Source organism: Salmo trutta, chromosome 31 (assembly GCF_901001165.1).
Source record: "Salmo trutta chromosome 31, fSalTru1.1, whole genome shotgun sequence".
Classification (NCBI taxonomy): domain Eukaryota; kingdom Metazoa; phylum Chordata; class Actinopteri; order Salmoniformes; family Salmonidae; genus Salmo; species Salmo trutta.
This window is the reverse complement of record NC_042987.1, coordinates 5,608,379-5,631,906: the sequence shown is the minus strand read 5'-3', so window position 1 is coordinate 5,631,906 and position 23,528 is coordinate 5,608,379. Positions and strand designations below refer to the sequence as shown.

General features: G+C 43.3%; 1 protein-coding gene across 1 annotated transcript in view; it reads left to right on the top strand.

Annotated features, from left to right (window-relative positions):
• The window catches only part of LOC115169388 (sterile alpha motif domain-containing protein 10-like), a 106,164-nt gene that overhangs the window by 42,286 nt on the left and 40,350 nt on the right, over window positions 1-23,528 (top strand). The window contains exon 2 of the mRNA XM_029724958.1: window positions 23,009-23,190. Coding sequence (XP_029580818.1) covers window positions 23,009-23,190 — 182 coding nt within the window. The remainder of the gene's footprint in view (window positions 1-23,008; window positions 23,191-23,528) is intronic.

Sequence of the window (23,528 nt, the reverse complement as noted above, 5' to 3'; positions counted from 1 at the left end):
GGATTCTAGTACCTGGTTGACCGGGAGGGTTATGGCCCAGGGGAGAGGTGCTGCGTCCACGCTAGGGCACTCATCGCTGATTTCCCAACACCGGCACCCCGGTCAACCAGGTATGCGCCCAGTTAGGACGCCAGTTGGCGCCCCTGGGGGGTACTGTCACACCCTGATATGTTTCACCTGTCTTTGTGCTTGTCTCCACCACCCACCAGGTTTCTCCCACCTCCCCTCATTTTCCCCTGTGTATTTACAGTGGCAAGAAAATGTATGTGAACCCTTTGGAATTACTTGGATTTCTGCATAAATTGGTCATATAATGTGATTTGATCTTCATCTAAGTCACAACAATAGACAAACACAGTCTGCTTAAACTAATAATACACAAACAATTATACGTTTTCATTTCTTTATTGAACACACTGTTTAAACATTCACAGTGCAGGGTGGAAAAAGTATGTGAACCCTTGGATTTAATCATTGGTTGACCCTCCTTTGGCAGCAGTAAACTCAACCAAACATTTTCTGTAGTTGCGGATCAGACCTGCACAACGGTCAAGAGGAATTTTTGACCATTCCTCTTTACAAAACTGTTTCAGTTCAGCAATATTCTTAGGATGTCTGGTGTGAACCACTCTCGAGGTCATGCCACAGCATTTTAAATTGGGTTGAGGTCAGGACTGGGCCACTCCACAAGGCATATTTTCTTCTGTTGAAGTCATTCTGTTGTTGATTTACTTCTGTGTTTTTAGTTGTTGTCCTGTTGTTTTGGGTCGTTGTCCTCAAGAGAAGTTGACCCAACTTTTGTTGCGCTTCAATTGGCGGACAGATAGCCTTACGTTCTCCTGCAAAATATCTTGATAAACTTGGGAATTAATTGTTCCGTCGATGATAGCAAGCTGTCCAGGCCCTGAGGCAGCAAAGCAGCCCCAAACCATGATGCTCCCTCCAACATACTTTACAGTTGGGATGAGATTTTGATGTTGGTGTGCTGTGCCTTTTTTTCTCCACACATCGTGTTGTGTTCCTTCCAAACAACTCAACTTTAGCTTAATCTGTCCACAGAATAGTTTGCCAGAAGCGCTGTGGAACATCCAGGTGCTCTTTTGTGAACTTCAGACATGCAGCAATGTTTTTTTGGACAGCAGTGGCTTCTTCCGTGGTGTTCTCCTGTGAATGCCATTCTTGTTAAGTGTTTTATGTTTTATGGTATGATCGGACTCATCAACAGAGATGTTAGCATGTTCCAGAGATTTCTGTAAGTCTTTAGCTGACACTCTAGGGTTCTTCTTGACCTCATTGAGCATTCTGCACTCTGCTCTTGCAGTCATCTTTGCAGGATGACCACTCCTAGGGAGAGTAGCAACTGTGCTGAACTTTCTCCATTTATAGACAATTTGTCTTACCGTGGACTGATGAACATCAAGGCTTTTGTAACCCTTTCCAGCTTTATGCAAGTCAACCATTCTTAATCTTAGGTCTTCAGAGATCTCTTTTGTTCGAGGCATGGTTCACATCAGGCAGTGCTTGTTGTGAATAGCAAACTCAAACTTTGTGAGTGTTTATTATAGGGCAGGGCAGCTCTAACCAACATCTCCAATCTCGTCTCATTGATTGGACTCCAGGTTAGCTGACTCCTGACTCCAATTAGATTTTGAAAAAGTAATTAGCCTAGGGGTTCACATACTTTTTCCAACCTACACTGTGAATGTTTAAATTATGTATTCAATATAGACAAGAAAAATACAATAATTTGTGTGTTATTAATTTAAGCACACTGTGTTTGTCTATTGTTGTGACTAAGATGAAGATGAGATCAAATTGTATGACTAATTTATGCAGAAATCCAGGTAATTCCAAAGGGTTCACATACTTTTTCTTGTTACTGTATACCTGTGTTCTCTGTTTGTCTGTTGCCAGTTCATTTTGTTTGACAAGCCTACCAGATGTTTCCCCTTGCTCCTGTCTTTTTCTAGTTCCTGTTTTCTCAGTTTTGACCATTCTGCCTGCCCTGACCCTGCCTGCCGTTCTGTACCTTGTCACATCACCCTGGATTATTGACCTCTGCCTGCCCTGACCCTGCCTGCCGTTCTGTACCTTATGGACTCTGATCTGGATTACTGACCTCTGCCTGCCCTTGACCTGTCGTTTTGCCTGTCCCTGTTCTAGTAATAAACTTTTGTTACTTCGACACTGTCTGCATCTGGGTCTTCCCTAAAACGGGATAATAAGTTTTCAAAAATGAAGATATGATTTTTAGGCCATATCACCCAACCATAGTTACCAACCCTTTAGCGCCTTCTACAACCAACAACTAGTTGGTGAAAATACTGATTCAAAGCTCTAACATACACACACTGCTCAAATAGTTTCAATGTTTAATAATAATAATTAATTGAACTGACAGAGCGTTTCATTAAAGACAGAATCTCAAATCGCTTGTTAAGCAAAATAAACAACAAGAAGTCGTTTAAAAAGAAATATAATCTACAACAGTAGCTAGACCAAGTCGGTTTGAGTGCTTCTTGAACCCTCCAGCAGATGGGCAGCCGCGGGCATGAGAGGATCTGGAAGCTCACAGTCACTGGAGGGAACTGGAATAATTGGCTCCTGACCAATTGAGCTATTTTGTGTATTTCTTTGTGCTGATCTTAACTTTTTTTGTACATAATGTTTCCACCATTGTTTCCTATGACGGAAAAGAGCTTCTGGACATCAGAACAGCAATCACTAACCTCAATTTGAATGAGGACTTCGGAGGCGAAAGACATATTGATTATCCCGGACCAGGTGCAGAACTCCGACGTTCGAAGAAGGAGACGACGCTATAGAGACTGGCGTGCTGTATACCTGACGAGACCATGTCGGAGAATGGATAAATCGCCTCTACCCTCCGTTCCATTGGCGAATGTGCAATCACTGGAGAAATGGATGAGCTCCGTTGGAGACTATCCTATCAACATGATCTGAAGGACTGTAATATCCTGAAGAAGGACATGGTAAAGAAACCTAGCTGGTTTTTCTATACATCGCCAGGACAGATAGGTGGCATCGGGGAAACTCAAGGGAAGAGGGGTTGTGTGTGTCTCTTTGTTAACAGCTGGTGCGCGATCTCTAATATTTAGGAAGTACCGAGGTTCAGCTCACCTGAGTTTGAATACCTCATGATATGCTGTAGACCAGTGGTTCCCAAACTTTTTATAGTCCCGTACCCCTTCAAACATGCAACCTCCAGCTGCGTACCCACTCTATCACTAGGGTCAGTGCACTCTCAAATGTTGATTTCTGCCGTCATTGTAAGCCTGCCATACACACACTATACGATACATTTATTAAACATGAGAATGAGTGTGAGATTTTGTCACAACCCGGCTCGTGGGAAGTGGCAAAGAGATCTTATAGGACCAGGGCACAAATAATAATATATAATGATAATCAATAATTTTGCTCTTTATTTAGCCATCTTACATATAAAACCTTCTTTGTTCATAAAAAATTGTGAATAACTCACCACAGGTTAATGAGAAGGGTGTGCTTGAAAGGATGCAAATAACTGCAATGTTGGGTTGTATTGGAGAGAGTCTCAGTCTTAAATCATTTTCCACACACAGTCTGTGCCTGTATTTAGTTTTCATGCTAGTGAGGGCCGAGAATCCACTTTCACATAGGTACGTGGTTGCAAAGGGCATCAGTGTCTTAACAGCTGAGCGCAGCCCTATCCAGAAATCTGGCACTGGCTTCTGATTTAAATACAATTTTCACAGAACCGCTTGTTGCAATGTCGATGAGGCTCTCTTGTTCAGAAATCGGTAAGTGGACTGGAGGCAGGGCATGAAAGGGATAACGAATCCAGTTGTTTGTGTCGTCCGTTTTGGTAAAGTACCTGCGTAATTGCACACCCAACTCACTCAGGTGCGTTGCTATATCACATTTGACATTGTCCGTAAGCTTGAGTTCATTTGCACACAAAAATGATGGAAAAACCTGTGTGTTATCCTGGTTAATGCAGACAGAAAAGAGCTCCAACTTCTTAATCATAGCCTCAATTTTGTCCCGCCCATTGAATATAGTTGCAGAGAGTCCCTGTAATCCTAGATTCAGATCATTCAGGCGAGAAAAAACATTACCCAGATAGGCCAGTCGTGTGAGAAACTCGTCATCATGCAAGCGGTCAGACAAGTGAAAATTATGGTCAGTAAAGAAAACTTTGACCTCGTCTCTCAATAAAAAAAAAAAATGTGTCAATACTTTTGCCCCTTGATAACCAGCACACTTCTGTATGTTGTAAAAGTGTTACATGGTCGCTGCCCATATCATTGCATAATGCAGAAAATACACGAGAGTTCAGGGGCCTTGCTTTAACAAAGTTATCCATTTTCACTGTAGTGTCCATAGCGTCTTTCAAGCTGTCAGGTATTCCCTTGGCAGCAAGAGCCTCTCGGTGGATGCTGCAGTGTACCCAAGTGGCATCGGGAGAAACTGCTTGCACGCGCGATACCACTCCACTATGTCTCCATGTCATGGCTTTTGTGCCATCAGTACAGATACCAACATATCGGCTGTACAGATACCAAAGTCCATTTGATGTCACAAAGCTGTCCAGTACTTTAAAAATATCCTCTCATGTTGTCCTGGTTTCCAGTGGTTTTCAGAAGAGGATATCTTCCTTAATTGACCCCCCATAAACGTAACAGACATATAGCAGGAGCTGTGCCAGGCCCGCCACGTCTGTTGACTCATCCAGCTGTAATGCATATAATTCACTGGCTTGTATGCGAAGTAGTAATTGTTTCAAAACATATCCTGCCATGTCACTGATGAGTCGTGAAACAGTGTTGTTTGATGAAGTCATTGTTTGTATAGTTTTTTATGCCTTTTCCCCCAGCATTGTCCCAACCATATCTGCGGCAGCAGGACGAATTAAGTCCTCCACAATAGTATGGGGCTTGCATGTCCTAGCCACTCGGTAACTCACCATATAAGACACTTCTAGCCCCTTCTTATTAATGGTATCTGTTGCTTTTATACATGTCTTACTACTCAAAAGTCATTTTTATTCTCACTCAAAAAACTCCTGTGGCTTATTTTTCAAATTGTCATTTTTAGTTTCTAAATGTCTGCGCAAGAGTGAAGGTTTCCCGTGACAGAGTAACGGTTAATGTGATTGGATGGCTACCTGTATTTTACATTGTGTTGTTATTTCACTGAACACTAGATGGTTTAATTGTATTTTTTGCAGTGAAACGAGGCTACTCAGGCGAGAAAAAAATCTCATCCAAATGTATAGCCCCGTTGGAAAATATAAATGTACTGTTTGAAAATGTGAAAAAATTATAATAATAATAATAAACCATAATAAAATAAAATGTGAATCACATTTTTATTTGGCGTACCCCAAACAGCATTGCGCACACCCCTGATTAAAGAGCATGATCATTACACACATGCACCTTGTGCTGGGGACAATAAAAGGGCCACTTTAAAATATACAGTTTTGTCAATCAACACAATGCTACAGATGTTTTCGAGTTTTGATGGTGTGTGCAATTGGCATGCTGACTGAGTGAATATCCACGCCAGCCCAGGACCTCCACATCCAGCTTCTTCACCTGCGAGATCGGCCTATCCATGGCTGCACCCAGTCATGTGAAATCCATAGGTTAGGGCATAATTAATTTATTTACATTGACCGATTTCCTTATATGAACTGTAACTCTGTAAAATCTTTTCAATTGTTGTATGATTCGTTTATATTTTTGTTAAGTATATATTTTTTGTAGCTGTGTATTTACTACCACAAACTGATGGTGGCACTAAGACCGCACTCAACAAACTTTATAGGGCCATAAACAAACAAGAAAATACTCATCCAGAAGCTGTGATCCTAGTGGCCAGTGACTTTAATGCAGGAAAAGTGAAATCAATTTTACCTCATTTCTACCAAACTCTAAACTCTAGATCACCTTTGCTCCACACACAGAGACAAAAACAAAGCTCTCCGTTACTCTCAATTTGGCAAATCTGACCATAACATCTACTCTCCTGATTCCTGCTTACAAGCAAAAACTCAAACAGGAAGTACCAGTGACGCTCAATACGGAAAAGTGGTCAGATGAAGTGGAAGCTAAGCTACAGGACTGTTTCACTAGCACAGAATGGAATATGTTCCGGGATTCATTTAATGACATTGAAGAGTTTATCACATCAGTCACCAGCTTCATGTGCATCTACTAAGTTGTCCCCACAGTGACCTACATACATACTCTCCCAACTAGAAACCATGGATTACAGGCAACATCTGCACTGAGTTAAAGGCTAGAGCTGACGCTTTCAAGGAGCGGGACACTAATCCGGGCGCTTATAAGAAATCCCGCTACACCCTCTGACGAACTATCAAACAGGCAAATTGTCAAGACCAAGATTGAATCCTACTACACTGGCTCTGACGTTCGTCGGATATGGCAGCGCTTGCAAACTATCACGAATTACAAAGGGAAAACCAGCTGTGAGCTGTCCATTGAATCTAGCCTACCAGACAAGCTATATACCTTCTATGCTCACTTCGAGGCTAGCAACACTGAACCATGCATGACAGCACCAGCTGTTCCAGAAAACTGTGTGATCACGCTCTCCGTATCCAATGGGAGTAAGTCCTTTAAAGAGGTTAACATTCACAAGGCTGCAGGACCAGACAAATTATCAGGACACGTACTTAAAGCATGCGCTGACCATCTGGCAAGTGTCTTCACTGCCATTTTCAACCTCTGCCTGTCTTAATCTGTAATACCAACATGTTTCAACCAGACCACCATAGTCCCCGTTCCCAAGAACACTAAGGTAACCTGCCTAAATGACTACCGACCCATAGCACTCACATCTGTAGCCATGAAGTGCTTTCCTTAGTAGTTGTAGTCGGTTTCCTTTGTTCTGGAAGTGTCTGTTAGAATGGATCCATCAGAGTACCACACATGGTGGGAGGGAAATGTTCTTTCCCTCTCGTCTCCATTAGACTGCATCCTTCAAAGGTACACACGCAGTGGTCCTCGGTCGAGTTTACTAGACTAAAATACTTAAACAGCTGCATACTAAATGTTCCTATGTAGTCTTTATCTTCTTAACTTGAGAGTTTGAGGGTCTTTCCATTTGTCAGCCGTGTAGTCACCGCTTCATGCTGTCTGCTCTGGTAGTTTTAAACCATTGTGCACACCAGTAGCAACTCGGCAATACACTGGTCTCAGTGGTTGATTATTCAGGGTCTAGCTAAGACCACTTTCCATACCGGCAGCAACCTGGCATGTTTTGGTCTCGGAGTGTCTGTTAGAACAAATCTTCTAGAGGTCTACCACGCGGTGTTCAACGGTCCTTGTCCTCCACTCCATTTGTTTAGAATAGATACCCTAGAGATACCTATAGTAGTGAGAGGAAATTGTCTCTCGTCTTCGGTCGAGTTTCGTAGGCTAACAGTGCATAAAAAGGAGCAGACTGAATGTTGCTGTTCTTCTTCTTCTTCTTCGAGTGAGAGTTTCAGAGGGTCTCCACGTTTTCTGGTCTGGTCTGGTAGAGATTTTCTTCTCTGTTGAAAGTTTGAGTTTCTAACCATTTCGTACCTTTCAGCTTACACATTTAGATGTAAATCTGATAACTGGGACGTATACATTTGTAGAGTTACCGTTATTTGGTTATACATCCTTAGTGATATCACAAACAACAACTGATCTGACATTTTTGTTTGTGTGTGGTATCGCTGAGTCATCATGTAGTCTAGGGTTTGTGCAGATTTAATGGATTATGTGACGTTCAGAATGAGACTGATATGAGGTAATAATAATTCATGGATGACTAAGAACATAATTGTTCTTTAAGTCCATCCCGACCAATTCCCACATTCTTTGTCTTGGGAATACTGTCTCAATGTCCAACCTTTTATGTTACAGTAGTGCAAAGTTTCTCTCTGTTGTAACAAAGGGATTTTTTACTTCCATTTCTGCAGTCGGAGAGAGTTCCTGCAAGGTATTTACGACTGTCATAAAACTGTCTCACTTCCCCCCTTCTTCTCTGTTGGGAGAGGGGGCTCTATCTGATCCTCACTCAGGATGGAAAGTCATGACAGTGTTATTTATACTGTTGCCTTCGGAAAGTATTCAGACCCCTTTGACTTTTTCCACATTTATTTACATTACAGCCTTATTCTAAAATGTATTGTTTTAGTTTTTTTCCTCATCAATCTACACACAATAGCCCATACTGTATTAAAAAAAATTGAAACATCCTCTCTCATTCTTCTCTGCAGATCCTCTCAAACTCTGTCAGGTTGGATGGGGAGTGTCGCTGCACAGCTAATTTTAGGTCTCTCCAGAGATGTTTGATCGGGTTCAAGTCCAGGCTCTGGCTGGGCCACTCAAGGACATTCAGAGACTTGTCCTGAAGCCAATCCTGCGTTGTCTTGGCTGTGTGCTTAGGGTCGTTGTCTTGTTTGAAGGTGAATCTTCTCCCCATTCTGAGGTCCTGAGTGCTCTGGAGCAAGTTTTCATCAAGGATCTCTCTGTACTTTGCTCCATTCATCTTTCCCTGACTCGTCTCCCAATCCCTGCCGCTGAAAAACATCCCCACAGCATGATGCTTCCACCACCATGCTTCAGCGTACGGATGGTGCCAGGTTTCTTCCAGACGTGTCGCTTGGAATTCAGGCCAAATAGTTCAATCTTGTATTCATCAGACCAGAGAATCTTGTTTCTCATGGTCTGAGAGGCCTTTAGGTGCCTTTTGGCAAACTCCAAGTGGACTGTCATGTGCCTTTTACTGATGACTGGCTTCCGTATGGCCACTTTACCATAAAGGACTGATTGGTGGAGTGCTGCAGAGATAGTTTTCCTTCTGGAAGGTTCTTCCATCTCCACAGAGGAACTCTCGAGCTCTGTCAGAGTGACCATCGGGTTCTTGGTCACCTCCCTGACCAAGGCCCTTCTCCCCCTATTGCTCAGTTTGGCTGGGCCGGCCAGCTCTAGGAGGAGTCTTGGTGGTTCCACACTTATTCTATTTAAGAATGATGAATTGCACTATGTTTTTTGGGACCTTTAATGCTGCAGAAATGTTTTGGTACCCTTCCCCAGATCTGTGCCTCGACACAATCCTGTCTCGGTGCTCTACGGACAATTCCTTCAACCTCATGACTTGGTTTTTGCTCTGACATGCACTGTCAGCTGTGGGACCTTATATAGATCGGTGTGTGCCTTTCCAAATCATGTCCAATCAATTGAATTTATCACAGGTGCACTCCAATCAGGTGGACAGGTGGACTCCGATGTAGAAACATCTCAAGGATGATCAATTACTTGTGTAATTAAGGTATTTCTGGAAACCTGTTCTCGCTTAGTCATTATGGGGTATTGTGTGTAGATTGATGAGCATTTAAAAACATGTAATCCATTTTTGAATAAGGCTGTAACGTAACAAAATGTGGAAAAGTCAGTGGTCTGAATACATTTCGAATGCACTGTGTGTATGGAGCATAATATATTTACTGTTTTATTCATGTTTTCAAGTACTGGTGACAAGTAATGCATTCTGATTCTTGCATAGATTGTAATGGACACATATGATGTGTTTAAAATACTTTTTGAAGGTTGTACTGATTATGATGAGCGAATCCTTAGCTATAGTGTTTGCCAGCTACAGTATGTGTGGCGCCATGTTAGTTGAGATCATACAATGCATTCTGATTGTCACATAAGCTTCTGTCAGACCAAAGATGTTATAACAAAACAAGGTGAAGGTTCACTCGACTGACTTATGGTGCTTTCAAGACAAAGTGGAACTCGGAAAAATATGAGGTCAAATCATGATGTCAGTGATCTTCAGGTTGGACAGTCAGACCTCTAGAAAGAGGCCCCGAGAGTTCTCAAGTTGGAATTCCGAGTTGGATGACCGTTCAAAACGACGGACCTCATTTTTTTCAGAGTTCCCAGCTGCGCTGAATGCACTGAAGTCGGAATGTCGGAGATATCTGAGTTCCCACTTCCAAGATCCCAGTTGTGTTGAACGTGGCATCAGATTGTAATTATGGTACCTCAGGGTTGCCAGCCAGTTTTATTTAGCTTATGAACTTTTTTGTGTTTGCCCCCCATTTATTCATAAATCCCCCATCATAAAGATTTTAGCTGCTGTTAGCTTAGCCGACACGCATCTCTTTTCAAAACAACATTACATTAGTCCCTTGTGCTCAGCAGAGATGTGGTACATTGTAAACAAGTCTAGCTGTTCGGTCGCTAACTAATGTTTTGTTTTTTGTCAGGGCAACCTGTTATTTAGAATGGTTTTTGGAAGGAGTTTGGCTGTGGATGTCCTCCGTGTGATGCTTTGATGATTAAGTTCGCATTTACATTTTACAATAGAAGGTGAAATTGAGGAATAAAGTTATGAAGATCTTTATTTCTCATCAGTACAAAACATTGTTTAGATGCTTTTCAGACAACAATACTGTTTAGACGCGATCTGCTGCTACTGTTCTGCTGCTACTGTTCCTATTTGCGATGGTACGCTGCAGGGACCATTCAGCAATGGTCACAAATATGTGATCATATACATCAAATGGTTAAGTTTACAGATGACACAATTTTTTTATTTTACCTTTATTTAACTAGGCAAGTCAGTTAAGAACAAATTCTTATTTTCAATGATGGCCTAGGAACAGTGGGTTAACTGCCTTGTTCAGGGGCAGAACGACAGATTTGTACCTTGTCAGCTCAGGGATTCGATGGTGGTAGGCCTGATCATTGACGTCGATGAGAGCATACAGGGAGGAGGTCAGAGACCTGGCAGTTGGTGCCAGGACAACAACCTCAACAACCTCAGCAATATTTGCCCATTATTTTATTTTCCGTTACTCTTTGTACAGTCGTTGCCAAAAGTTTGGAGAATGACACAAATATTAATTTCCACAAAGTTTGCTGCTTCAGTGTCTTTAGATATTTTTGTCAGATGTTACTATGGAATACTGAAGTATAATTACAAGAATTTCACAAGTGTCAAAGGCTTTTATTGACTATTACATAAAGTTGATGCAAAGAGTCAATATTTGCAGTGTTGACCCTTCTTTTTCAAGACCTCTGCAATCCACCCTGGCATGCTGTCAATTAACTTCTGGGCCACATCCTGACTGATGGCAGCCCATTCTTGCATAGTCAATGCTTGGAGTTTGTCAGAATTTGTGGGTTTTTGTTTGTCCACCTGCCTCTTGAGGATTGACACAAGTTCTCAATGGGATTAAGGTCTGGGGAGTTTCCTGGCCATGGACCCAAAATATCGATGTTTTGTTCCCCGAGCCACTTACTTATCACTTTTGTCTTATGGCAAGGTGCTCCATCATGCTGGAAAAGGCATTGTTCATCACCAAACTGTTCTTGGATGGTTGAGAGAAGTTGCTCTAGGAGCATGTGTTGGTACCATTCTTTATTCATGGTTGTGTTCTTAGGCAAAATTGTGAGTGAGCCCACTCCCTTGGCTGAGAAGCAACCCCACACATGAATGGTCTCAGGATGCTTTACTGTTGGCATGACACAGGACTGATCGTAGCGCTCACCAGGTCTTCTCCGGACAAGCTTTTTTCCGGATGCCCCAAACAATCAGAAAGGGGATTCATCAGAGAAAATGACTTTACCCCAGTTCTCAGCAGTCCAATCCTTGTACCTTTTGCAGAATATCAGTCTGTCCCTGATGTTTTTCCTAAAGAGAAGTGGCTTCTTTGCTGCCCTTCTTGACACCAGGCCATCCTCCAAAAGTCTTCGCCTCACTGTGCGTACAGATTCACTCACACCTGCCTGCTGCCATTCCTGAGCAAGCTCTGTACTGGTGGTGCCCCGATCCCGCAGCTGAATCAACTTTAGGAGACGGTCCTGGCGCTTGCTGGACTTTCTTGGGTGCCCTGAAGCCTTCTTCACAACAATTGAACTGCTCTCCTTGAAGTTCTTGATGATCCGATAAATGGTTGATTTAGGTGCAATCTTACTGGCTATGAAGCCCTTTTTGTGCAAAGCAATGATGCCGACACGTGTTTCCATGTAAATAACCATGTTTGACAGAGGAAGAACAATGATTCGAAGCACCACCCTCCTTTTGAAGCTTCCAGTCTGTTATTCGAACTCAATCAGCATGACAGAGTGATCTCCAGCCTTGTCCTCGTCAACACTCACGCCTGTGTTAACGAGAGAATCACTGATATGATGTCAGCTGGTCCTTTAGTGGCAGGGCTGAAATGCAATGGAAATGTTTTTTTGGTATTCAGTTCATTTGCATGGCAAAGAGGGACCTTGCAATTAATTGCAATTCATCTGATCACTCTTCATAACATTCTGGAGTATATGCAAATTGCCATCATACAACAAAAACTTCTAAATATGATTACATATGAACAGAATTTGCATGAGTTCTTGCCTAGGCTGCCACTAGGCTCTATGGCAACTGTAGGACTCTAATCTAGGACAAACATACTGAACTTATATACAGTACACGTATCTATAGTGGAGTTCAATACAGAATAGACCATTAGCATATACATAGCCAACCATGGTTAATTAATCAATGCATACTATCCCTGGAGAAACACACACACACACACACACACACACACACACACACACACACACACACACACACACACACACACACACACACACACACACACACACACACACACAGGTAGTAGGTCACTGTGTAGTAGTGGTTAGAGCTTGAGGACAGTCAATAAAGTATTGAATGGTGCTTTAGTCAATCCATCTCTCTGTGGTTTGAGGTGACGGCAGGGGAGCACGGTATCGATCTACACACTACATGTGACCATTACAATGAACTGGAGTCCACTCTACTTACATCACTTGCAAGCAGGTGTGTGGGTGGATACAATGGAACTTTACTGTCCATGCAATCTACAGTCCTTCCACTCGCTTACATTAAACAAGTAATGAGAATCAACTAAATTCTTTAGAGACCTGTGATTTTTAGCTGATGATTAGACCAAGGAGCGCACTGATTCTGCAGGCTATCGCTGAAGGTACTTCTCTTTAGTGTGTGTGTGTGTGTTTGTCTTTAGACTATAGTGATTACACCTACGTCAGAGCTGTGAGTGTTTACTTAGTAATAGCAAGACCACAGGAGGTTGGTAGCCCCTAAATGGGGAGGACGCGCTCGTGGTAACGGCTGGTAGCAGAATAGGTGGAATAGTATCAAACACATTAAATACATGGTTTCCTTGTGTTTGATGCCATTCCATTTGCTCTGTTCCAGCCATTGTTATGAGCCGTCCTCCCCTCAGCAGCCTCCAGACATACATTAATACATCTAGACAGCCACTCACCCAGTCACGGGAAAAAATAGACAAGCATAAAAAATGTACAAAGACAATTTTGTCTGAGCTGAGATATTATGTGCTTCTGTTTGATTTGATTATTCAATTATTTTTCTCAAAGGAGTACATGGGAACTTGGGCAAACTTTTCAGACAATTCATCTAATTAATGAATTATGCATGCATTATTTGGTATGCATATGTGATTAGGTATCTAGGGAGTTTCTGTAAAAACTTTGTGTGCTTGATGTGACAGATGGATAGAGGAATATAATAATGTATGATGAATGGATGGATAGGGGTACTCTACATGACCAAACTATGTGGACACCTGCTTGTCGAACATCTCATTCCAAAATCATGGGCATTAATATGGAGTTGGTTCCCCCTTTGCTGCTATAACAGCCTCCACTCTTCTGGAAAGGCTTTCCACTAGATGTTGGAACATTGCTGCTTGGAACAGCAGCAATGTAGTGTAGTGGTCAGCAATGTAGCCTAGTGGTTAGAGCGTTGGGCCAGTAACCGAAAGGTTGCTGGATCGAATCCCTGATGCTGCCAAGGTAAAAATCTGTTGTTCTGCCCCTGAACAAGGTAGTTAACCCACTGTTCCCTGGTAAGCTGTCATTGTAAATAAGAAATTGTTCTTAACTGATTTGCCTAGTTAAATGAAGGTTACATTAAATAATAAAATAAAATGCTTCCATTCAGCCTCAAGAGCATTGGTGAAGTCTGACACTAATGTTGGGTGATTAGGCCTGACTCACAGTCAGCCTTCCAATTCATCCCAAAGGTGTTCAGTAGGGTTGAGGTCAGGGCTCTGTGCAAGCCAGTCAAGTTCTTCCACACTGATCTCGACAAACCATTTCTTTATAGACCTCACTTTGTGCATGGGGGTATTGTCATGCTGAAACAGGAAAGGGCCTTCCCCAAACTTTTCCCACGAAGTTGGAAGCACACAATAGTCTAGAATGTCATTGTATGCTGTAGCGTTAACATTTCCCTTCACTGGAACTAAGGGGCCCAAACCATGAAAACAGACCCAGACCATTATTCCTCCTCCACCAAACTTTACAGTTGGCACTATGCATTTGGCAGGTAGCGTTTTCCTGGCATCCGCCAAATCCAGATTCGTCTTTCGGACTTTCAGATGGTGAAGCGTGATTCATCACTCCAGAGAACGGTGTCCACTGCTCCAGAGTTCAATGGCAGCGATCTTTACACCACTCCAGTTGACGCTTGGCATTGTGCATGGTGATCTAAGGCTTGTGTTTGGCTGCTTAGCCATGGAAACCCATTTCATAAAGCTCCCGAGGAACAGTTATTGTGCTGACGTTGCTTCCAGAGGCAGTTTGGATCTCAGTAGTGAGTGTTGCAGCCAAGGACAGACAATTTTTCCTCGCTTCAGCACTCGGCGGTCCCGTTCTGTGAGCTTGTGTGGCCTACCAATTTATGGCTGAGACGTTGTTGCTCCTACATGTTTCCACTTACAATAACAGCACTTACAGTTGACCGGGGCAGCTATAGCAGGGCAGACATTTGAAGAACTGACTTGATGGAGTCACGGAGCTCTTCAGTAAGGCCATTCTACTGCCAATATTTGTCTATGGAGATTGCATGGCGGTGTGCTCGATTTTATAAACCTGTCAGCAACGGGTGTGGCTGAAATAGCCGAAACCACTAATTTGAAGGGGTTTCCACATACTTGAATATAAATTGTATGAAAGAAGGTAGCTTTGATGATTGGATGGATAGATTGAATCAGACATCCAATTATGCAACACAGCTCTGTTTGGCTGTAGTCTTTGTGACCTCATAAGACATTATAAGTCTGACAGGCAACAGATGACTGAACTTAAATATACATGAACCCTGGTAAGAGTTTTCATTGATATTCAAATGTAATTTGACCCTTTTGATTTTCTTGTTGACTAGGTATTTTTGAAAGCCCTACAGAATCTAAATTCAGTTGCATAATGTGAGTTCATCAGTTGTGAGAGCGGCCAGAGGGTTTGTCTGGACACTGCTCTTATTTGGTTGGCTCAGTGAATAATTAAATAACCTATGGGGACACACGCTCAGTGAATAATTCCATAACCTATGGGGACACACACTCCTTCACCTACCTCACCACTATCAGGTTGTAGTGATACCCTGTACTGCACTGTACTGTACTGCTAAACCATTAGCATTATGCAATGACCTTATTACTCAACCCCAGTTGATTGGGATCACGTTGGACAGCATGGTCGAAACAGACCGAATGTCTCTGTATTGTGTGAGGGGTTCATGTTGTGAGGTTTGCACTGGCTTTTATGAATGAAACAAATACTGTAGGTGAAGGATAAGATTCCATGTTTATAGCTCAATCTTTGACTCTGCAAAATGGGGTGTTAAGGTCACATGGTTGTGACTGGGTTACTGATATGACTCTCAAGCATCAGTATTGCTGTCACTCCCCTCCCTGAGTAAAGTTCATTCTTCTATTCCTTTACTCTTTTATCATTTGCATCATCCGTTCGTCTATGCCCTCATCACCACATTTTCCCTTCATTACATATCTGTTTACCTTCACCCCTCCGTATTATTCCTTCACCCCTTTATCCTCTTAGTAGGTCACCATCCTGACAGTTCTCTCCAGTCACCCCTTGTTATCACCCTTTAGTTTCATACCAGGAGGAAGAGAAACAGACAGCCTGAGGCAGTTCTATGATATTCAGAGGTGAAGGAGCTAGTCAGTCCTGGATATAACATAGGGGGGAGAGAGGAGGAGAGAGGAAAGGAGAGGAGAAAGTATCTGTGCGTGTGTTATCTGAATTGTAAATGTGTGACACAGTGGGAGATAATCAATAGTTCTGGTTCCTCCGTACTATCACAGTGTACATCTCTATGGGCTTATATAAATCACCAGCTGGGACGTTCACTCTCACTGGGAACACAAGTCCTCTCCTCCTAACACTGTCTAACACTGTGCCCCCATCGGACTCATAGACACAGAGTGCCTGGAGAGACTGAGTGCTAAGGTCAAGGTCTGGCATTTTGTACACTGACCTTTCAACACTTCTCTTTACTCTACTCTGGGGTACAGATGGGCGATTATTTCACAGTTTCTGAAAGCTACAGGGCACGTATACAATCTGTGCTCAGGATTGAGGGCCAGTGATTGTGCCTTGAAAAAAGAGAGGGTTTATTTACATATTTATAGATTTCACTTGTTGCCTCCCGTCCCCTGCTCCGCTCTGGGTGATGGTCTAATTTAAGGGGTCCCATAGAGAGGGACTAAGGTAAATACCCTGGTCCTACTCCATGAACACATTTGCTGAGAGACATCATTTAGACCACAGGTAGATATAGACCTAGAGAAAATCTGGTATGTATTTTCTGCTGTCCACTCTATATTTAGCGTTTTATGTTTCATGTATTACAAAAAGTGTGAAATTACTGCAAAATGAAGTTTCGGCCACTCTCAGTTTCGGACACTCTTTTCCCCCCAGAATTAGAATGCCCTCTTTTGGAGCAAATGAGTACTGTTCAGAAGTGCTATGGTAATCTACCGTGGGATTTGGATTGGAACAACCTTCCATGGTACAAGACATAATAGCTAATTGTCTTTTAAAAACCTTGGAGATTTCAAAAGCTTTAACTGTGATATGGTTAAGGGGAGATGGTGACGTACTCAAATAGAGTCCAGGTAGTTTGACCTGGTAAAAGGTTTGTTTCTGTCTATCCCACATACAGTGCCTTCAGAAAGTATTCAGACCCCTTGACTTTTCCTACGTTTTGTTAGGTTACAGCCTTATTCTAAAATTGATTCAATTGTTTTTTTCCATAATCAATCTACACGCAATACCACATAATGACGAAGCAAAAACAGGTTTTTATACATTTTTTGCTAATTCATTAAATATGAAAAACTGAAATATCCAATTTCCATAAGTATTCAGACCCTTTACTCAGTGCTTTGTTAAAGCACCTTTGGCAGCGATTACAGCCTCGAGTCTTCTTGGGTATGACAATACAAGCTTGGCACATCTGTATTTGGGGAGTTTTTCCCATTCTTCTCTGCAGATCCTCTCAATCTCTGTCAGATTGGATGGGGAGCATCGCTATTTTCAGGTCTCTCCAGAGATGTTTGATCAGGTTCAAGAACGGGCTTTGGCTGGGCCACTCAAGGACATACAGAGACTTGTCCAGAAACCATTCCTGATTTGTCTTGGCTGTGTGCTTAGGGTCGTTGTCCTGTTGGAAGGTGAACCTTCACCCCAGTCTGAGGTCCTGAGCACTCTGGGGAAGGTTTTCATTACTTTGCTCTGTTCATCTTTGCCTCAATCCTAACTAGTATACCAGTCCCTGCCACTGAAAAACATCCCCACAGCATGATGCTGCCACCACCATGCTTCACCCTAGGGATGGTGCCAGGTTTCCTCCAGATGTGGCGCTTGGCATTCAGGCCAAAGAGTTCAATCTTGTTTTCATCATACCAGAGAATCTTGTTTCTCATGGTCTGAGAGTTTTAGGTGCCTTTTGGCAAACGCAAGGCTGGCTGTCATGTGCCTTTTACTGAGGAGTGGCTTGCGTCTGGACACTCTACCATAAAGGCTGGATTGGTGGAGTGCTGGAGAGATGATGTCCTATGCAAGGTTCTCCCATCTCCACAGAGGAACTCTGTCAGAGTGACTATGGTGTTCTTGGTCACCTCCCTGACCAAGGCCCTTCTCCCCTGATTGCTCAGTTTGGCCAGGCGGCCAGCTCTAGGAAGAGTCTTGGTGTTTTCCAAATTTCTTACATTTTAGAATGATGGAGACAGCGGTGTTATTGGGGACCTTCAATCCTGCAGAAATGTTTTGCTGCCCTTCCCCAGATCTGTGCCTCGACACAATCCTGTCTCTGAGCTCTACGGACAATTCTTTCAACCTCATGGCTTGGCTTTTGGTCTGACATGCACTGTCAACTGTGGGACCTTATATAGACATGTGTGTGCTTTTCCAAATCATGTCAAATCATTTGAATTGACCACATGTGCACTCCAATCAAGTTGTAGAAATATCTCAAGGATGATCAATGGAAACAGGATGCACCTGAGCTCAATTTCGAGTCTCATAGCAAAGGGTCTGAATACTTACGTAAATATGGTACTTCTGTTTTTATTTGTAATAAATTTGCAACATTTTCTAAAAAAATGTTTTTGCTTTGTCATTATGGGGTATTGTGTGTAGATTTTTTTAAATCAATTTTAGAATAAAGCTGTAACATAACATGTGGAAAAAGTCAAAGGGTCTGAATACTTTCAGAAGGCACTGTATGCAGTTTAGTGCTCTGCAGTGAACATCAGAGGTCATTCAAACCTAGATAGAAGACTGTAATTCAAGTGAAACATCTTTAACTTTCCTCTGTATTTCCACCCTTTTTTCCTTTCTTTTTCATTGTGCTCTCTCCTTCCTCTCCCTCCATTCATGTGGTCACTCTCCTCTCCTCCTCTAATCCCCTCCTCTCATCTCCTTCCCTCGCTCCTCTCCTCCCTCTCCCCTCTAGGTGATAATGTCTTATATTGAGAACGACGGTAGCAACTATTACAACATCACTTACTGAGGAGGTCGAGAGGGGGGAGATAGCCTAGCTCCAATCTGATCAAATATGTATAAATGTAGACAGACAGATGGCCAAGGAGATATATACTCTATCCTGCTGAATCATAGGAAAGGTACAGAGAGAGTGCTATGGCACACACAAGTATACAACTGAGACTGCGTCATAAAAGAGACCAAGAAACACACATTGGAGCCAACTTTTTAAAACTAAATTAAACACCTGATTTCCCATAAAGAGCACTAATTCTGAGCTTTTGTCAAATGTACTGCACTAGAAAGTATAGGGTGTCATCTGAGAAACATTCTCTGTTTGATTTGACTCTGCACATATCCCCTTGGGCTTTGCCCTTGACTCTGAGTCTCTCTCACCTTTCACCAATGATACATATGTCTGATGTGTAGTTTAGTGCTCTGCAGTGAACACCAGAGGTCATTCAAACCATCTTCTCTGGATAGAAGACACTCTAGCTGAGAGTGACCTGCCAATGAAACCATAAGCTCTGATGTCAGTTATAGTGTTGTGTCATTGAAGGTGGGGACAGTAGTTAATCATGTGTGGCTGATCCTAAAGGCCCAGTGCAGTCAAAAATGTGTTTTTTCAGTTTTTTATAAATATTTCCACACTATGAGGTTGGAATAATATTGTGAAAATTATGATAATGCCCTTTCAGTGTAAGACCTGTTCAAAAGACTGCCTGAAATCTCAGCCTGTTTTGGTGGGATAAATTAGTTAATAGACCAATAAGAAAGAGAGTTCCAAACCTCTCTGCCAATAATAGCAAATTTTCAGTTTTCCCTTCCCTACTCAGACCACTCCCAGACAGTCCGAGCAAAATTCTTGCTTGAGAAATTGTGTCAGGTCTGTTGTCAGGAATGGACCAAGGCGCAGCGGGAATGTGGATCCTCATATTTCTTTAATAAAAAAAACAGGCAAAGCATCCACAGGGAAAACAATAAACAATACTCACGATGACAGGAACAGTTTTGCAGGCACACAAACGCAGTGCAAAAACAACTACCCACAACCCCAAAGGAAAACACACACCTGTTTATAGGACTCCCAATCAGAGGCAACTAGAACCACCTGCCTCCAATTGAGAGTACAACAACCAATCTACACATAACACAAAAACCCCTGCCACATCCTTACCAAAACGAATACAATTGATCCCTCTGCTGGTCAGGACGTGACAGTACCCCCCCCCCACCTAAAGGTGCAGACCCCGGAATGCACCTTAACACAAAAAATCCCCAATACCCCAACAAAACCAATAAACAGAACCCCCTAAACCATAAGGGAGGGAATGGAGGGTGGCTGCCGTCAACGACGGCACTGTGCTACACCCTCCCTCCCCAACCCACCTATCCTGGAGGTGGCTCAGGTGCGGGATGTGGACCTCGCTCCACCTTCGGCGTCGCCCACTTCGGTGGCGCCGATAGCTGCACCGGGCAGACGGGCCACTCGGGCTGACCCTGGCAGACGGACCACTCTGGCGACTCCTGACAGGCGGGCAGCTCTGGCGACTCCTGACTGGCGGGCAGCTCTGGTGACTCCTGACTGGCAGGCAGCTCTGGCGACTCCTGACTGGCGGGCAGCTCTGGCGACTCCTGACTGGCGGGCAGCTCTGGCGACTCCTGACTGGCGGGCAGCTCTGGCGACTCCTGACTGGCGAGGCTGGGCTGATGCACTAGACGCCTGATGTGTGGGGCTGGTACTGGACGTGCCAGCCTGGAGACACGCACCTCCATGCTAGTGCGTATAGCGGGAAACACCGGACCGTATAGGCGCACTGGCGGTCTTGAGCGCAGGGTTGGCATCACCCCTTCAGGCTCGATGCTCACTTTGCCCTGGCACATGCGGGGTGCTGGTACAGGGCGGACTGGGCTGTGCGTTCGTATAGACGAGATAGTGCGCACCTCAGCAAAACATGGCGCCCTCCACCTCATACGCTCCTCCATGTAATCACGGGTAGCTGGCTTACGGCTCTTCCTTGGCCTAGCCAATCTACCCGTGTGCCCCCCCCAAAAAAAATCTTGGGGGTGCCTCTCAGGCTTCCTACCCAGCCGTGATCCATCATACCGCTGCCGTTGGTTCTTCTGTCCTCCTGCCTCCGCTCTTCTGAGTGCCTCCACCTGTTCCCATGGGAGGCAATCCCTTCCAGCCAGGATCTCCGCCCATGTGTAGGATCCCTTGCCGTTCAGGATATCCTCCCATGTCCATGAGTCCATAACGCTGTACTCCTGTGGCTCCTTCCTCCTCCGCTGCTTGGTCCTTTTGTGGTGGGTAGTTCTGTCAGGGCTGTCGTCAGGAATGGACCAAGGCGCAGCGGGAATGTGGATACTCATATTTCTTTAATAAAAAAACACGCAAAGCATCCACAGTGAAAACAATAAGCAATACTCACGATGACAGGAACAGTTTTGTAGGCACACAAATGCAGTGCAAAAACAACTACCCACAACCCCAAAGGAAAACACACACCTGTTTATAGGACTCCCAATCAGAGGCAACTAGAACCACCTGCCTCCAATTGAGAGTCCAACAACCAATCTACACATAACACAAAAACCCCTGCCACGTCCTGACCAAAACGAATACAATTGCTCCCTCTGCTGGTCAGGACGTGACAAATTGCCCTTTGCTAAGTAGCTATTATTGTACTTAATTGTTGCCCATAAATGATTTGATATTGAGATAAAAATGGCTGCATTGGATCCTTAATGAAGAGGCGTATATCCTGTATAGTACTGTGTATATCCTGTATAGTACTGTGTATATCCTGTATAGTCCTGTGTATCCCATTCCCTAGCCAGGAGGTTCACTTTATTAAACCATTTACAGAGCCAGTTTAGTTCACTGTGAAAGGGAGCACTAGGCTGATGAGAGCACTTTATCTGGAACACTTTCAAAGTGACTGAAATAGATTGGGTATATGGTTGGTGCTGGTAAGCTTTATCCAAAGCTGATTTTAAACCACTAAAATCTGTAGACACTTTTATGTTTCCCAACATTCCTCAGTTATTCACCAAATCATTATTCCTCCCTCCCACTCTCTCCATTGCTCTAGTCCACCTTCTCTCTCCATCTTTCTCTCTCTTCGCCCATAACCAGTAGATTTACAGTTCACTGCCAGGACTCTCCACTCTCCTTCCTCGTCTTCTCTCCCTTCCCTCTCCCTGCTAAGTTTACTGGGAAGGCCCGCTGAATGCTTCTCCTCCTGTTCTCTCCCTTCTGTCTCCTCCTCTCACCCCCTCTTATCTGCTGTTCTCTTCTGCTGTTCTCTCTGTGTTATTCAACCCCACAGCCAAACAACATAGGACAGCAGAGAGAGAGGGACCACAGAATCGACAGAGATGAGAAAGCAGAGGATGGGGGAGAGAGGGGAGAGAGGAGAAAGCAGAAGCAGACAGGAAAGACATCACTGCTCTCTTTTTTCCTTTTTTCATTTCTCCATAATGTTTCTCTGAACTCTGTATCACCTCTGCTCTACGGAACAGTCTCTGGATTTTCAGCTGTGAGCAGGTGTATCCCAGAATTGGCCTTTTGGTTCAAAACTCAAAACACTGTCTCGCTGTCACTATGATACACAGAATTAAAGAGAGAGTGGGGAGAGAGAGAGGCAGGAGAGAGAGGGTATGGTTACAGTAAGTTACAGAGTTATAGAAGTGTTGTAGTAGTCACATTGAGATTGAAGAGTTTTTGTTCAATTAATCCTGGATTTGAGTTTAATATTTTTAAACTATATTTTATTTTCCATAAGTGGTCTCTTATTATATATACAGTATGTTTTATGACTACTAAGACATGGTGCCCTTTTCCTGACATGGCCACATACAACTGAGAATGTTTTAATGGAATGGTTTTGGGGATTTTATTCAACAAGCTCTCAGTCTCACGTCAGAATTAGATGTTCATCCATGTTTCTCAAATGTCTAATCAACTAAACTGTCTGTCTGTCTGAAGCTACAATACAACAATTAGCTGCTGAAGGATGAAACAACCAACTAGCTCTCACAGTCTCACGTCAGAATTAGACGTTCATCCATGTTTCTCAAATGTCTAATCAACTAAACTGTTTGTCTGTCTGCAGCTGCGTCCAGCTTCAGTTTCTGCCGTGCATCCCTGGAGCAAACAGTGTCTGCAGAGGAGCTAGCCTACCAACTGCCTCGCCGGCCAGGGTCTAGTCTCACCTGGCATGATGGGAGGGGACAGATGAACACATACACACGCACCGTCAAACTGCTGCAGCAACCTGGCACAGAGGGCATACAGGTATAGTGGTCATAGAGTGGCTTTGGAAAATTTTCAGACCCCATGACTTTTTCAAAATGTTGTTATGTTACAGCCTTATTCTAAAATGGATTAAATTATAAAAAGTCCACAGCAATCTACAAACAATGCTCCATAATGACAAATACAGAAATCCATTATTTACATAAGTATTCAGACCCTTTGCTATGAAACTCGAAATTGAGATCAGGTACATCCTGTTTCCATTGATTATTCTTGAGATGTTTCTACAACTTGATTGGAGTCCACCTGTGGTGAATTCAATTGATTGGACATGATTTGGAAAGGCACACACCTGTCTATATAAGGTCCCACAGTTG